Below are 17,525 nucleotides of genomic sequence, written 5' to 3'. Positions count from 1 at the left end.
AATTTATAACAATGGGTAGTTTTTATCTTTCTTATAAACCAACACAGTTTAAGAACATTAAAAAACATAGTGAGTGAGTATATACATCAGTTGTGTAGTTTGTAATAATATTAACACAAATGTTGTTCGGAACTTCATATGAACTTTATTCATTTTAATTCATTATCTCAAAAGTTGGATCATATGTTATTGCAAAAATATATGAATATTTTGTTTGAACATTAATCATGATGCAAATTAGAATTTGTTGTAGTGCAACTATGAATTTCAACCAAAAGGATGTCCAATATTGTTTGTTAATAAAAAAACTCATTACAACTTTCTTGAAAACAATTTTGGTGCAATGAAGTATTAAATTTAGAAGCCAATCGTTAGTGCATTGCTTAGCTTAATGTTATTGTTGTGTCTTTTTTTAAAATTCTTTATCATATTTTGATTTTCTACTTTCGTGGAATTATTGTTAGATATATTTTTAGTTTAAGAACAAATGAGCAATTAACTAGTCAACTAACATGGACGTGATTCACAATTGAATTTTGCATTGTGGTCTGATTCATGTAACTGACATCACCTAGTAGGAAAATGATTGTTGTATAATCCTCAATCAAGGGAAACTTATTGACGCATTTTCAATGTATTTTCTTCGAAGGTTTGCCTTTGAATTCCTCATGTAAAGTCATCAACCACTCTTGCAGACAACCTAAAGTTGGGGAAGATTGAAAATTTGTTCGTCATTGTCCTCGATACCAAAAAGTTAGCCATGTTCTTGAGGCAAACAGTAAGTTTTTAAATAATGATGACAATTCATGAACAAAGATATGACATTTTTGTGGTAATCTTTTATTTATTCTTTTATTGTGCATGAGATCATCTTTAATATTATTTTATCATTGTTTATCAGAATCGCTGATTTAATATTCAATGCCGCCATTTACTTGAGGTTGATGTTTTCTTTTATTTTTTTTCCTTCTCTCTAAATTTAATTTTGGAAAAGGAAAATTCTATGTGTTTTTTCTCCCTAGTGTCCCTAAAGTAAATTTGTCTGTCACAAACAACTTTATAATGTTGTCTGGTCTCCATCAATTTCATAGGTTTTTTTATTTTTTCTTTTTTCTTTTCTCTTTGAATTTCATTTTTGAAAAGGAAAGTTCAATGTGGCTTCGTTGAATTTCCAACGGTTATTATATAATTGATTTTATTGAGGAAAATAGCATATGAAATATATATAGCAATTTCCAACAGTAATTATATATTTGATTTTATTGAGGAAAATAGCATATGAAATATATAATGCAATTTTCAACGGTTATCATATAATTGACTTTATTGTGTTAACATGTGCATAGACACTAACCTTTGATCCATTTCCAAATCCTAAGAGAAGCCTTAGTTTGTTCAAGCAAACAGTGGAATCAACAGCAGTCATGGTAACTCGCTTAGCTTCCATGCCTCTTTAGAATTCCTAAACATAAGTATTAATAATTAAATAATAGTAAAATAAAATCATATTAATAACTTACAATGTCATGTGAACTTCTTCAGGTGTTGGTCTTCTTGATTCCAAAAATTCTGACATAAACATTTTAATCAGATTTTCTAGGGTTTAAGTAAACGAAAACAATAATTAGACACTATCATCTAAAACACAACAAGATCTAAAAAACAACACATCACATCACAAAATTGATTAAATAGCGATAACTTAATAAATAGCGATAACTTAAAATTGATTAGGCACTATCATCAGAAACACAACAAGATCTAAAAAAAACAACAATAATTATGGTTTTCTAAGATCCAAAAATAGCGATAACCTTGAACTTGCTTGAGTATTGCGCGAACATCAAGATTTGAAATAAAATAGAAAAATCAAACATAAATATCACAAAAATTAAAAATATGCACCAAAGTTTAATGAATTATCTAATACGTTCCAATTTTTTAGAAATGTCTTCGCCGATCACTCTTCCAGTTTCAATAGCAATTGTTTTCAAGGAATGAAATTGAGAATGCGCGCGAGAACGAAAATGGAGAGTGAGTGAAAAGTAACTCAGGTAGAACGAAGATTGAAAATGAGCGATGCACGAATGCTCTTTCTATTTATACAAAAAATTCAAAACATTTTCTGAAGGTCACTCAGTATAAAAAAAACGTTTCTATTTTTTTAAAACATTTTCAAAGCATTCTCATTTATAAAAAAATTATTCTATATTAGATGTTTGAGACTTTTAAATTGTAATAAATATTTTCAACATTAACAAACTTAAATATGTTATTACTCCTCACCTTCTTTAAAAATAAAGCTTAATCGTACTTTAAAAATGATTTTTCCCCCTAATAAACAAAAAAAAAACATTTTTAAAGAACGATTAAGCTTTAATCGATCACATCGTCTTATTTCTCTAATATTCATTATTATGGATTCTTCAATAATGGTGAGTCATCCAAGTTTGTGCCTAAAAAAAATGCATAGTGAGTGAGTATATACATCAGTTGTGTATTTTTTTTATTAATAATATTAACACAAACGTTGTTCGGAACTTCATATGAACTTTGTTCATTTTAATTCATCATCTCAAAAGTTGGATCATATTTTATTGCAAAAATACATGAATATTTTGTTTGAACATTAATCATGATATAAATTAGAATTTGTTGTTGTGAAACTATGAATTTCAACCAAAAGGATATCCAGTACTGTTTGTTAATAAAAACTCATTACAACCTTCTTGAAAACAATTTTGCTGCAATGAAGTATCAAAATTTAGAAGTCAATCGTTAATGCATTGTTTAGCTTAATGTTATTGTTGTGTCTTTTTTTAAAATTCTTTTATCATATTTTGATTTTCTACCTTCGAGGAATTATTGTTAGATATATTTCTTAGTTTAAAAATAAATGAACTATTACCCAGTCAAGTAACGTGGTCGTGGTTCACAATTGAATTTTGCATTGTGATCTGATTCATGCAACTGACCTCATATAGTAGGAAAATGATTGTTGTATAATCTTCAATCAAGCGAAACTTATTGACGCATTTTCAATGTATTTTCTTTGAAGGTAGTTTATTCTGCATCTTTCCATCTCTCATTCTTGAGAAATAAAGTACGTTGCAAGATACAATATTTGGAGAGTAATGAACTAGAAAGGCTTCACTTTGAGTAAACCACAGAGAGCTTTTGTATAACCACAGAAGTGCTCTATAAAGACAATTTTTAAGTGGTATCTAAATGTCGAAATCTGTTCAAAAAAAGTGGTACCTAAATGTCGAAACATGTTCAAAGACAGAAGAAAAGGTTCTCGTAAGGAAAAAGAGCACATTGACATGGTTCTAATATTCTATTGGAAGGGTCATAGATATGTCTGTTTGCTAATCTAGGGAAACTTATTGACGCATTTTCAATGTATTTTCTTTGAAGGTAGTTTATCCTGCATCTTTTGGTTCTGAATTCCTCACGTAAAGGAAAGGGAATGATATCATTATGGTGTGCATTTTTAGGTCTGATCTGTGGAAACCAGATCTACAAACAACTATGGGATAGGGATTGAGAGACATTATCCAAGAGAAAAAAAGGGAAAGACAGAGTCCTGGGAACTATCATAGCAAAGATGAAACAATGTTTCGTACATTTTCATTACTGTCACATCTACTCTTTCTTCTTCGCTGGTTTAGTATTCAATGCCGTCATTTACCTGAGAATAGTTTATCACTAAGAAATATATCCAGTATATATCTACTCACTATGTTTTTTAATGTACTTAAACTATGCTGGTTTATAAAAAAATAAAAATAGAAACTATCAATTGTTATAAACTAAGAAATATATTTAACAATAATTACTCGAAGGTAGAAAATCAAAATATGGTTTTATATATTCTGTTTAAAAATGAAAATCAAAATATGATAAAAGAATTTTTTTTTAAAAAAAGACACAACAATAACATTAGGCTAAGCAATGCATTAACTTTTGGCTTCTAAATTCTAATACTTCGTTGCACCAAAATTATTTTCAAGAATGTTGTAATGAGTTTTATAAACAAACACTAATAGACATCCTTTTGGTTGAAATTCATAGTTGCACAACAACAATGTCTAATTTGCATCATGATTAATGTTCAAACAAAATATTCATATATTTTTGCAATAACATATGATTCAACTTTTGAGATAATGAATTAAAATGAATTTCATATGGAGTTCCGAACAACTTTTGTGTTAATATTATTAAAAAATACACAACTGATGTATATAATAATAAATACACAACTGATGTATATACTCACTCACTATGTTTTTTCATGTTCTTAAATTGTGTTATAAACTATTTTCTTTCATTACTATCACATCTCCTTTGTTTTAGATTGATATACAAATTTATGATCTCAGACTTTCAAAAAAAACACTTATTAACATTAGGAATTTTTTTAGATAAATGTTGTATCTACTCACTATGTTTTTCAATATTCTTAATTTGTGTTGGTTTTGTTAGAAGCAATCTCTTTATAGTTGCATTCGTAGCAGATTGCATGGAAGTGGATTGAATGTATAATTTTATGCAAAGTAATTAAAATTAAATAAAATTTAGTGGAACTTGTATGTTGTAGTAGTAGGAAAAATGTGTTGAATTGATTCTCCACGTGTTGTATACAAACATATATTCTCCTTTGTTAACAAATTTTCAATTGTATAATGCTTTGTAGTTTATTCCGAAATCTTGTGAAATGTTTTGTAGTGTGTGGCAGCAGTTGTATTAGTTGTAGTGTGTAAGGTAGGAGTTGATTTTATTTTAATAATCGACAATGTTTGTTAGTGTAAGAGTATTTCAGTATTTTTTTAAAAAAGTTACACTAAAAAAACATTAAGGAAGAAAAGAGTTGAACTCAAGCAACAATATCACAAAGAAAATGAACATAATTCCATATCTATTTGCAGTTTCCTTGATGTAGTACAACTATGATTTCCTTGATGTAGTACAACTATGATGATATCCTCTATGTCATTATGGAAGCAAACAATCCTATTGTTAGCAATATAAAGGAATTGAATAAAAATCTGTTTGAGTCTCTACCTTTTTCAGATGAATTTTATTCTCCAATTTTGTAAGAGAAAAAATAAATGTTCATTCTCCTTAAAAGTTCATTCTCCTTTTGTTTATGGGAATGGATCATCTGCGGTGACTGTAGGGTCCATTTAAATCTCAGTTTTTGAAAAAAAAAATAATGATTAAAAATATAAATGTTGAAAACTTGAAATTAAAAGAGATAATATACATTTAATGGTGTAGATTCCACACCGTAGAAACCTGGAGAAAAACACACGAGAGAAAATTCATTCCTTTTGTTTATTTGCAACTGATGCCTTTTTACTTTTAAAAAGTAGTGGTTACATAAGGGTAAATATGGAAGGAAAAAAGCTACACTAAAAAAATGTTTTGCCTTTTGTAATAGTTATAAATTTGTGGATCATTTCACACGTTACACATGAATTTATCCATTAAAATGTAAAACAGATGTAGCTGTCATATTTCCTCAATTTCACTCCAAAATTGAAAAAAAAATTCACTCGCAAAGTCTAAGTCCATGTACCGATGGGGGTACTGAATATTTCAAACTAAAATCTTACTTTAGTCATCATGGAATTTCCCATTTTGTCAGTCCACCTTATACCCTGAGCACATTGGCATTGTTGAACGCAAGCATCACCATATTGTAGAGATTGCTCTTACTTTCCTCTCCCACTCCTCTGTCCCATAAAAATTATGGTGTTATGCTTTTCAAATGGCAGTGTATCTCATTAATCGCATGCCCATCCCTCAATGCAATAATAAATGTCCTTGTGAACTTCTCTTTAGATCCAAACCCAACTATCACAACCTTCATGTCTATGGGAGTCTATGTTATCTTTGGCTATGTCCTTACTCTCAAATAGAAGTTTTCCGTGTAACTCATTACTATTTTTTCAATCTTTAAAGATTACCTTTGTAAAATAAGTTTTTACACCCCTTTAAAAAAAGTTTTTGCATAACCACCAACACCCATATGGATACATTTTAATAACTTTATAAAATTAAAACACATTTGCAAATGAAACCTAATTCAGTCTCCCATAAACTACAATTAACCATGAATGAAGAAATAAAACCCACAATGTTGGAACAAAATGTGTTTAACAATAAACCTTAGAAAGTTTTGATGATAACAAGATATTAAAAAATTGTCAATTGGTCTAGCTAATATTTGTTCAAGTGTACAGGACCATAGTTAAAAATTTACATCATATAAAGGTTCTGAAGAACAAAAGAGAGCTAAGGAATCAAGAAAAGGAAGCTTTAAAGCATCTGAAGAGAAGTGCTCCTGAAGTCAAAAGTGCTCCTGAAGACAAAGCGCTCCTGAAGATGGATGACGTCATCAGAAGCTGAAGTTCATCAGAAGCAAGTTCAGAAGCGACCTCATCAGAAGCTGATAATCGCCACAAGCTGAAGATTCAAGAATTAACATTTCAAAAGCTGTCTATTGGATTCGAAAGCAATGCAGAAGACTAGTGGAACTTTGCAACGGTCATTTTGGTGAAGATTTGAAGGCATTGGAAGCTTATCCTCAAAGAGCGTTGACATTGTACTATGTACGAACTGTACAACCACCTTCTCCACTACTCTGTTTTGTGTCCACGCTACAAGACAAGAAAAACAGCTCCAGAATACAGCTACGCCTGCAAAGATGTTCCTTCACAATGGGAATGGATTTCAAATTGGTTCTTCATAGGACAACAACCAAATCAGGCAAAAGATCATTGGTGATTGATCAAAGCTTCAACAACGACTCTTTTTGGATGTGCTGGCACTTACAACGTTCATTTCACACCTCTATAAATAGGAGTGAATACTTGAAGAATGAACAAGACTCTACAACAATTTGAAAGCGTCAAAACTCTGTTGAAATCATTCTGCATCCAAAAGTTCACTTAGAATTTATGTTCTTAAAGTCTTATCTTAGAAATTCTAAAGTCTTAAGAGTCTGTATCTGATTTGTTTTGTGAGCACCTCTGATTGTATATCAAGTGTTCAACCTCAAACATTTTTCTTTGTAATCTTGTTTGATTAGAAGTCTCTTGCAGTTGTGCTTGAGCATAGAAGTCTCTTGATTGTGTTCTTGAGCATAGGAAGACTCTTGCAAAGTGTGCTTGAGCAAATGAAGTCTCTTGCTGTGTGCTTAAGCAATTGTAATCAAATATTACATTTTAGTGAACTCTCCTTGGAAGTGCAAGGGGGACAGGACTACTTCCGGTTTGTGGAAGAAACCTGTATAATTGCTTTGTGTCTTTCTTCTTCTCTCTCTATTTTTATCCGCTGCGTTCAGATTCTGATTATCACTTCAGAAGCTGTCTCACTTAGCTTCTGACCAGTGTGTTTTAGTTTTAGGAGAAACGAAGAATTTTTCAAAACACAATTCAACCCCCCTTCTTGTGTTTTTCTCACCTTCACACAATGCTCTCTCAAAAAAATAAAAAGACCAACAAAGTCGAGAAAAAATAATGATTAACAAATGATGAAACAACCGGAAGACACTAGTTCATCTTTCTTAACCCATATCACGCTTTTTCAGCAAAGTATATAGTCGATTTCGGTTTCTCTTCAACCCACTACCTAAGACATTCAATAATTTTTTCAGATATATATATATCATTTTAGCTTAAAAAAAATCAATAACACCCTTCGTTTTAATATTTATTAATTGACGTTGCATCAAATTATATTTAATGCACGTGTAAGATAATTATACACAAACGGTGCATACTATTTTTTTTTATACAACAATGCCTACCAGTATTTAAATTCATCCAAATAACACCCTTCGTTTAATATTTGGTGAATGCAAGTTGCAACAATGATGTACAACAGCTACAGATTTCTGATTACATACATAAATACATTATCATTCGAATACATTGATTGCAAAATGACGCAGACAATTATTTATTTATTTATTTTCCAGTTTTCCTAAATACCAGTGGTCTAGTGGTGTTAGGTCAACCGTCAACCCATAAGGTTGATTCAGTCATTTTACACAAACCCACCGTCGGGTACTAAATGGAGTGAAGTGGAAGTTGGTTTCAACTAACTCACCTTCCACGTGGCATTTCCATTAAATACACTTCCTTCCATTTCTCTCTCTCTCTCTCTCTCTCTGTTAATCATAACATCATCAATGGCGGTTCTACTACATTTCTAATTACATTCTTCTTATACAACTTGATTTCATTAATCCAACTTCTTAATTTCCTTAATTCAGTTAGTTAGTTACGTTTCCGTTATAGTTAACGATGGAGTTGGAGCATTCAACGACGACGTTTCATAACTCCTCCGCCATGACTTTTGATGAAGTCTCCATGGAACGTAGTAAGAGCTTCGTCAACGCCTTGCAGGTTCTTTCTTTCTCTCATAATTCTCACTTTTTTTTTTCACTTTTATTTTATTTTAATTATAGTTTTTTGTTAAGTTCAGATCTGCATTTGTTAGGCGGACTTTGTATCTGGTTAATGTTGGGAAACTCATAGCTTTTAATTTTGAGTTTAATTGTTTGCAAATCACATGTGCGACTTTAGAAGTAGTTACGATTAAAGCCAGACGTTTGTAATGATCTGACAGTTAAAATTGATAGTGTAAACAAAATTTACACTGATAGTGTATATGAATTAATTTAATTAATTTTTTATTTTATTTTGAACTGCCTCGCGTTATGCGGTCACAGTAAAATCTGCATCACAACAATGTAGCGTACTGCATGCAAGGGCTGCATCAGGCCGTAACGGACTGTATATTTTTCTTACAAATTATTTTTCTTACTTGTTCTTTTTATAGATTTAGAGGATGATTCAAAGATTACTATTTAGTTTCTAACGGTTATTGGAACAGTTTAGCTTGAAATCCTGAATAATGAAATGATTGGAATTTGCAACTAAAGTCAAGGGGATGTAGTCTAACTTAATCAAGGTTTTAAAATCTGAACCGGACGGTTCAATCGGCAACAAGCAAGTTCGCTGGTCGGTTTGATTCTAGTTATACCTTAGTTTGGTTGAACCAGGATAAGATCGGTTCAATCGCTGTTGGTTCAACCGGTTCTTATTTTTTACATTTTATTTGTCATTTGGTTTAACCATAATTGAACTATACCCGGAAAGCTTCATTGGTTCAACCTCTTGTCCGGTTTTTAAAACATTGGTCTAAAAATAACTATTTGCGGAATCAGGATTCAAATGGTACTATTACGTCCCGATATAAACAAGGTGACTTTCAATGTAGCATAATAGTTATCACTGTATAAGGGGTTAGCACGGCTGCGTAATTTCTAATGATACTGTTTGACTTCTTTTGTTGCCATCAACTTTTTTCCTTTCTGATTGTTGCGGATACTATTTTGAAACATGTGTGGACAGTCATTTGATCCTCATATTTTGGTCATTTCAGGAACTTAAGAACCTGCGGCCTCAACTTTATTCTGCTGCAGAATACTGTGAAAAATCTTATCTCCATAGTGAACAGAAACAAATGTAAGGGTTTCCTTTTTGTTGATGTTTTTTTTCCTTAAACTTGTTCTTGAAGGCAACCTTAACCTCTTCTAGTATCCCTAAAAGTATATGGGAATTTTGAGTCCCTAGAAATATTGGTGACTAGTTGGGGTGGGTTCCTTTAGTAGAGCATAGGATCATCCGTAGTCTTCTGGTAGATATAAACGGGTGCCATTGTGAATAAGACGATAACATTTTCATGTTTTTGAGCTATGTTGAGTTTTCCTTAGCAGTATGTTATTAATGTATTAGGGTACTTGACAACTTGAAAGATTATGCTGTAAGAGCCCTTGTGAATGCTGTTGATCATCTTGGAACTGTTGCGTACAAGTTAACTGACCTTCTCGAGCAGCACACATTGGATGTCTCAACTATGGGTTTGAAGGTCTCTACAATAAATCAGGTAATTACAGCCTTTTTTTTAGATGATAAGTTTTGATAGACAATTATCTTTTGGAGTTGAAATAACATATTTTCTTCATAGCAGAAACTTCATACTTGCCAAATTTACACGGATAAAGAAGGTCTTCGGCAGCAGCAATTGCTGGCTTTCATTCCCAGACATCATAAGCACTATATTTTGCCAAGTAGGTTTCACTGCTTTTATGTTCATCTGGATGCGATTATTGGCACTACATATCGTTACCGGTAGTTTTTACTAATGATTCTCTGCATGTTTGTTTAACAATGCAAGCTAGATTCTGTCAATAAAAAGGTGCATTTCAGTCCACACATACAGATCGACGCAAAACAGAATTCGTTTCAGACCAGAACTCGTTTTCAATCTTCAGGTGTGTCTTGGGTAAATTTTGTCCCTCCTTGAGTTTTTGGCATTGATTTTAACAGTGGTACTTTTTTCATAAGCGAATAGTGTAGTATTATTAATCAGAATATATGCTTTTATATCTAGGTACCCCTCCAGCAAAAACTCTTTCATGGCATTTAGCATCAGAGACTAAGTCTACATTGAAAGGGACTCCGCAGGCTTCCCCAAAGTAAGTTCAGGAAAATTTTATAGAATGAGGCTGTACAATATTGCTGTGTTTTCTGTTATCAGCTCTAAACATGAATGGCATTATCATATGACATCTTCTTTTGCAGCATCGAGAACCCAAAGTTTGCTGCCAAGGCCTCTGGATATTTCCATCTTTTAGGTTTGTGATACAGTTGTATCTCTTTATACATAATAACTCAGTTAAATTAGCCAAGTGTTGATTATTTCTTGATGTATAAATTATATCTCCTTATAGTCCTTGGTTATGCACCTACAGATAATGAAGAGAGCACTTGGATGAAATCCTCACCTGCACAAACTCACTTACCGAATGGAGTTCCTACTTCTACTATACCTGTGCAAACATTGGGCGGCACACGCAGGGTAATTGCATATTATTTATCAAGAACTGAAAGTGGTGGTGCCACGTTTGATGGCCAACTTGTGATTATCACTTACCTATACTCTGCTTGTTAGCTAGTGTTCTAAAACCTGTTTGTTAATCTTTTGCTGAAATTGCTTAGCTAGACTTGATTAAAAAGGAAAAAGGTGTTGAATTTCTATTAATCTACCAAATAATATCTTGTGCGAAATATTTCAACAACTTGGACTTGATTAATAGTTAATATAGCCTTATAGGCATATTTATCAAAATCCAATTTAAATACCAAAATCCTGGAGTATACCATTTCACTAGGCCTCACCGATCCAGATCGTGCATAGAATCCCGATTAAGTGTAATGGGCTTGGGCGCTTGGCCCAAAAATAGTGTAAATGACACTTAAATATATTTTTCTTGAAAAAAACTAACTTTTTTCTAACAACCCCCTTTTCTCCAAAAATACCCCTGTTCTAGTAATACTCTTAAGTTTTGAATGGTTCTATCTTGGAAAAAATATTCATTTTATTTGACTTGCACCGAACCCAATATATGTTACCATAGTCTACCAATTAGTGAACCGAATATTTGATACAATCGTCAATATTTCCAGCTAGCAATTTTTGTTAGACCACTGTAGTTGAAGAGTACATTTATTTATGTTCCCTTTTTTTTCTTTCTAAAATCTGAAATAATTTTTGTCAATAAGTTACTCAGAAGTCTCTATCTGCAGGATGCATTGGATGGTTCCAAACCAATAGCAGGGTACAGGTCATTTGACAACGCATATCGCCGTGAGTCTTCCCAAACCCCTACTCGCAGCAGAAGTGTGCTATCAGCTTTCTTTGTCAAGCAGAAAACACCAAAATTGAAGACTGGTTCTTTCTCATGATTCATAAATACCACCTAAGGATGTGTAGATGTACTGTTTTTTTTAGATAAAATGGATTGGAGTTATTCCTTTATTCTACCTGAATGCTTAATTCTTTTTCCTTGAACTATGCCTCCACTCAGAATTAATTAGCTTCTGGTTCAAGCCTTTGAATAATGATATTGTATAGTAATTGGCAATGATAATGGCTGGATCTTGACCTTCTACTCATCAATGTTTCCCCTGTGAATTGTGATTTATATATACCTATTATTTTTCTTTATTTACTTTGTGATATGCCTTTAAATTTCCAATGATCTAATGATGTATATTAGTGATATGGTGTGCAAACAAAGGTTATTAGTAACTTTCTTGTCCTTAAACTTTTTGTGTTTCCTGAAAATTTCCAAGATGAACTCTCATTCTGATGTCTAACCCCCTTTTAGCATAATTGAACTTACATACTACTGACCAGGGTGTATCTACAAGCTTTAGAGCATCTCATATAGGAGCTGCTTTTGCTTATAGGTTTCTTCCTAAGAAAGTACTTTGTTACTCTTTTTTTAGATTCCTTCTTCCATTTTGATAAAGCTCTTTTTAAATTTTACACGTAGTGGATATAAACTTTTTCTCTTCACATGAGAATTGGTGGAAGCAAAGAACAATTAGACCAATAGTTATAAAAGCAACTATGAAAAAACAAATACACTCAAAGATTGGTGGTAAATTAGAGATGAAAGGAGTATTATTTTCTGTCACATGTGACTGAGTTCCATAAATTTAGTGAGTGGAAGAAATTTAGGGATCCTCGGATAACATATCAACATTAGTTTTTCAGTATTTGAGTGTGTAAAATTGGGAGAGGATATGTGATGTTCCGGAGACATAGTTAATGTTTGTGTAAATGGTTGTGACTTGTCAGTTAAGCAACTTAGTAATAGAAATTCTAATTAGAGTAAAAATTGAGTTGGTACCATAAAATTGAGTTGAGGTGCATGAACTCACTCAAAGATTGAAAGTGGGTTCATTTAAAAAAAAAATCATTGGAGAATACCATTGAAAAATAATCAATATAAAATATCAATCTTCACATGATTCCCTTTCTTTGAGCTGCAAATGATTTATCAAAATTTTGTATTAACTTAAACGTTGTTTTCTCAAGGGTGATACAGTATTTATTTTTCTTAGATCATACAATTAATATGTGGTGGAAAGGAATGCCGTGTGACATTGAAAGACCAAAAACCTTTTGGCACATCATAAAATTAGGTCACTTTGATGTCTACAGTTGAACCAGAAATCAGAGTAGTATATCAAATCTCATCTCATCAAAGAAAAAAAAAAATAACAAAATGAATCAAAGAGAAAAAAAAAATAACAAAATGAATCAAAGAAAAAAAAATAACAAAATGAATAATGCGTTTGCCGGGAGTCGAACCCGGGTCTATTGCTTGGAAGGCAATTATCCTAACCGTTGGACTACAAACGCTTTTGATGTTTGTTTCCATCATGTAAAGTGTATCAAATTAAACACACGCGAGAGCACGAGCAATAAGATAATACCCAGTTTTTCAATTATGTTATCAAGTAATTAAACATGTTTTATTTCAATTCATTTTACCCAATTATTCCTAAAATAGTACAAGGATAATTTAGTAACTTGTGTTTCTGTAAAAATAAATAAATAAATAAACTTTCTTTCACCAACATGAGCTTACCTAGTTTATTTTTAATCAATACAAAAACAATAAAAGTTTTTGTCAAAAAAAAAAAAAACAATAAAAGTTATGAATGAAATGAACCCATTTAGATTGGCTTCGTGGTACTGGTTTGCGATCTGAGAATATGTTTCTCCTCGTTTCAGGTTCGATTCTCTGATGTCAATTTGGATGAGTTAATTTAACTTCTTAAAAAAAAAGGTTATGAATAGTTAAAGTGCTTAAGATTTTCCCAAATTAAAATATTTTGGTATAGAATGAAAAAGACGGTAGAAATTATATTTACCAAGTTGTTCTAACCCAAAAAAAATGAAGAAATCATATTTATACAACAATTTTATGACAACATTTTTTTTTCTTTTCTTTTGGAACTAAAATAATAGAGAGAAAAAGTGGAAGAGAGAGCGAGTAAAACCACAATGAGAGTACTATATCAACAAATTATCCTAAAATAGTTGAACAACTATCATTTGACAAATTTTTTTCAAGATTAAGAATTAGACTTCATGATAAGTTTGGTAAGAAAAAAAAACTTTATGACAAGTTAAAGCCTTTAAAAACTTCTGAATAACTAAATAGTTTATGGTTTAATTTCTATTGTCAATGTAATTTATTTTTACGTATAAGTTCAATCACATTTCAAATCATAAAAATATTTGAAGAAGTAACATATATAAAAAACTATGTTATCATTTATTATATATTATTTAATCATATTTGTTTGTCAATGTACTTGATTTTTACTTGGTTAATCAATCATAATTGTATGATCATTAAGGGCATTTGAGTTTTGTCATAACCAATCAAAAGTCACACACAATAATAGTTGTGTTTTGAGTTGATAATGACTGGAAATTAAGAGAAATGATATATGCATGGGTTTTGCGATAATTTTTTGTATGGATGGGGTTTTGAATTTTGTAAAAATATGTACTATAAACTCACCTCTCCCTCTCCCTCTCTCTCTCTCTCTCTCTCTCTCTCTCTCTCTCAATTTCTCTACAAATCGCCGCTACTCACCACCTTTGTAGGTCATCTCCTCACCCTCAAGAATCACAACCACCCTTAACGTCGACAAAATTATCATCACCAAAACATTTAAGGTAAGGCTGAGAACGATGGTATTGTGCATGTCACCGAATTCGCTACTTCGATGGGAGAACAACGAAGAAGATTATAGCAAAGATTGAGAGAGACTAAAGTGAAAGATAACAAAGTAACATATGGAGAGTGTGATAGAGAGAACACGATGAGAAAGAAAGAGAACATAGTGAGAGAATATACATTGTCACAAAAGTTGTTGCAAAACTAATGTACATATATAATTTCTCAAAAATCAAAGTCTTTAATTCATATAAATTAGCTTTGCAATAATTTTTTTAGACTTTCAATCAATCACAATCGTCAAATTATAAAAACAATTTGACTTATATCATAGTTACTTTTAGTCACAAATATATAGATGATCATAATTTGTTAACAATGTAAAACGTGTTTACATGGTTTTGATAGTATATTAAAATTAAACTCTAATTTTAATACTTCTATTCTATCATAGTATTGCTCACAATAGTTGATGTATTATTTTAATTTTATGTGGTGCCAACATATGTTTCATGAATCAATACTAATTAAGTTCATTTTTTATTGGACGTCTCCTTCCACTATATAAATATAATATAGTCCTAAGAAAAGTCCTCACTTAACATTCTTGACTTGATCTCTCAAAAAAAAACATTCTTGACTTGAAATGAAAAAAGGCTGCTGCTGGATGTTTTCATTTTCAAATTTAGATTTCTGCATTTCCTAATTGGGAAAGTCTAATTCATTTGAACAAGTGGACTAAATTCTTACAAATGTTTTAATAAAAACATTATTATTTTTCCTTACAAAAAAGTTTTAAAACACACTATTTCTAGTACTACTATATAGTCCTACATTAAGCTGGCCCTATAAGCTGATATTTTTTAGCAGAAAAAGCTGAAGTTTTTTCAGTAAAAAGAATAAAAATTGAAGTTTCTTTTAAAAACAAAATAAAAGAAGATTTATTGTTGCCACCGACTAGTTTCCGGCGGCGTCTAGGGTGGGAGACCTTTATAGGTCTCCTACCGTGCATGACCTCTTGTTTTTTTTTTTTTGACATTCTGACCTTTCCTAACCCTTAGATTGGTTAAACACACCATAGATCAAATACACTTGATTATCTTTTCATTTGTCTTCTTCCCACTCAACTCTCACCAGCTTTTACCTTTCTCTGATATCCCTCTCTGATATCCCTCTCTGTTTGTTCCCCCTTTGCCAATTACACTATTTCTTTGTTCCTTATAATATGAACACTAGATTTGATCCAGATTTTCTAACCATGTAAACATCCATTTTTTTCTTCATCATTCTACTCTTAATTGTTCACGTGTCTCTCGAAAAAGTAATACTCAGATCTGGAATAAATTAGGAAAAGAATGGTACTCAAATGTTTATTATATCTACTGATAGAAAATATTTCAAACATGCCCAATAAATAAAATATTCAAACTTTCATATCCATCAAAGATTAAAAAAAAAAAAAAAACTGCAGATTTAATCAATTTTTTGATTATTCCTTTTAAAATGTTAATCAAATTGGAATTCAAATTCATCTTTCAATAATACCAATTTGGCTTTGTTTTGTTTTGATCGTTCAATAATTCCCTTTGGGGACATCCGAAGTTGAAATTGAAATATTTTTCCTGCGAATTGAAATTAAATATAGCAGCAGATCTGTGTTCATGAAGTTTGAGAAGCAATCTCGAGTTATTTAAGTGACATATAATCATGAGGAGCAAGCAACATGCAAGTACAAAAGGAGCAATTGGATTTATATTGTGATGGGGAAGGAGATGAAGATTTGGGTGTTGTTATGGTTGCTGCAGTTGTTGTTGTTGGGTATGAGAAAGAATGATTCCATAGAGAGGAGAGAGAATGGGAAAGTGAAAATAAGACAAAAATTACTCAGTGTTGATGGTGTAAGTTAAGAATCATGGAACTTCACTATCCAATGGTTAACATCTATTTTGCAAAAAAACAAAAAAACAAGTCAAGTCTCTTACGGTAGGAGACCTAAAGAGGTCACCTACCGTAGCCTTTGCCCTAGTTTCCATGCATTATTATGTGATTCACAGTAAACATATAGATATGGACAAACTCTGCCAAAATCCAAAAATATAAATAAGCATAATTTTTTTTTTGAGGAAAAATAAGCATAATTAAAAACTTAGCATTCATTAATAACATGATATTTATTTTTTCGCACAACTTTTCTTCTGCACGCGTGACAATACGCTTATCAGTTAAATGCGACTGACAGATGTAATAATAATATTATTTTTTGAACTAAATATTTGTTTATTTTTTTGGTACAATATTATTATTTGTTGATAAGAATAGTACATCATATGAAAGGAATATAATTAATTTTATTGCTTTATAATGAAAAGACTAGGAAAAAAATTTAACTTACCGACGACCAATTTGGTTTATGATGGGAAGGTCGGCTATGAAAGCGATCTACTTACTTAGAGGTATGATGAAGCAATATTGGACGAATAAAAAAGACTTATATTTAGTTTTCATTGATTTAAAGAAGACATATGAAGGAGTCTAGAGAGATTTTGTGGAAGACACTAGAGAAGAGAAGAGTTAGGATTGCTTATATTTGAGTTATTAAGGATACGTATAACGAGGCCATCAATGATTTTTCTGTAACAATAGGATTGCGCCAAAGAAAACTTTATGACGTAATTTGATCTATGTCGTTGACATCATATAGTTGAAAAATGTTTGACGTGTATTAAAATAAGGGTCATACTAACCGATGTCCCGAACACTGATTAAACATACCAAAAAAGGAAATTATTACCATAAAAGAAATATGTTTTTGATTTTTTTATAAATTAATTACACAAATTCAATGCATTAACTATCATATAATTTTCTTTCTCATATGCTTAACGAGTACCCCGGG

General features: G+C 31.3%; 1 protein-coding gene and 1 non-coding gene across 2 annotated transcripts; one reads left to right on the top strand and one right to left on the bottom strand.

Moving 5' to 3' along the window:
- The first annotated feature begins 8,176 nt into the window (after positions 1-8,176).
- On the top strand, positions 8,177-12,091 carry ABIL1 (ABI-1-like 1). Its single transcript, XM_085732433.1, has 9 exons — positions 8,177-8,420; positions 9,463-9,545; positions 9,816-9,966; positions 10,051-10,150; positions 10,262-10,354; positions 10,474-10,558; positions 10,665-10,717; positions 10,835-10,941; positions 11,670-12,091. The coding sequence occupies exons 1-9, from the start codon at positions 8,319-8,321 to the stop codon at positions 11,826-11,828; spliced, it is 933 nt and encodes a 310-aa protein (XP_085588559.1). The 5' UTR covers positions 8,177-8,318; the 3' UTR covers positions 11,829-12,091.
- Positions 12,092-13,224: 1,133 nt separating this feature from the next.
- Positions 13,225-13,296, bottom strand: TRNAG-UCC (transfer RNA glycine (anticodon UCC)). The gene has a single exon. It is a non-coding gene; the product is annotated as a tRNA-Gly (tRNA).
- Positions 13,297-17,525: the final 4,229 nt, after the last annotated feature.

This window comes from Medicago sativa, chromosome 8 (genome assembly GCF_051527215.1).
Source record: "Medicago sativa cultivar Bolivia chromosome 8, Bolivia_mono, whole genome shotgun sequence".
Lineage (NCBI taxonomy): Eukaryota > Viridiplantae > Streptophyta > Magnoliopsida > Fabales > Fabaceae > Medicago > Medicago sativa.
This window is presented reverse-complemented; position numbering and strand designations above follow the sequence as displayed.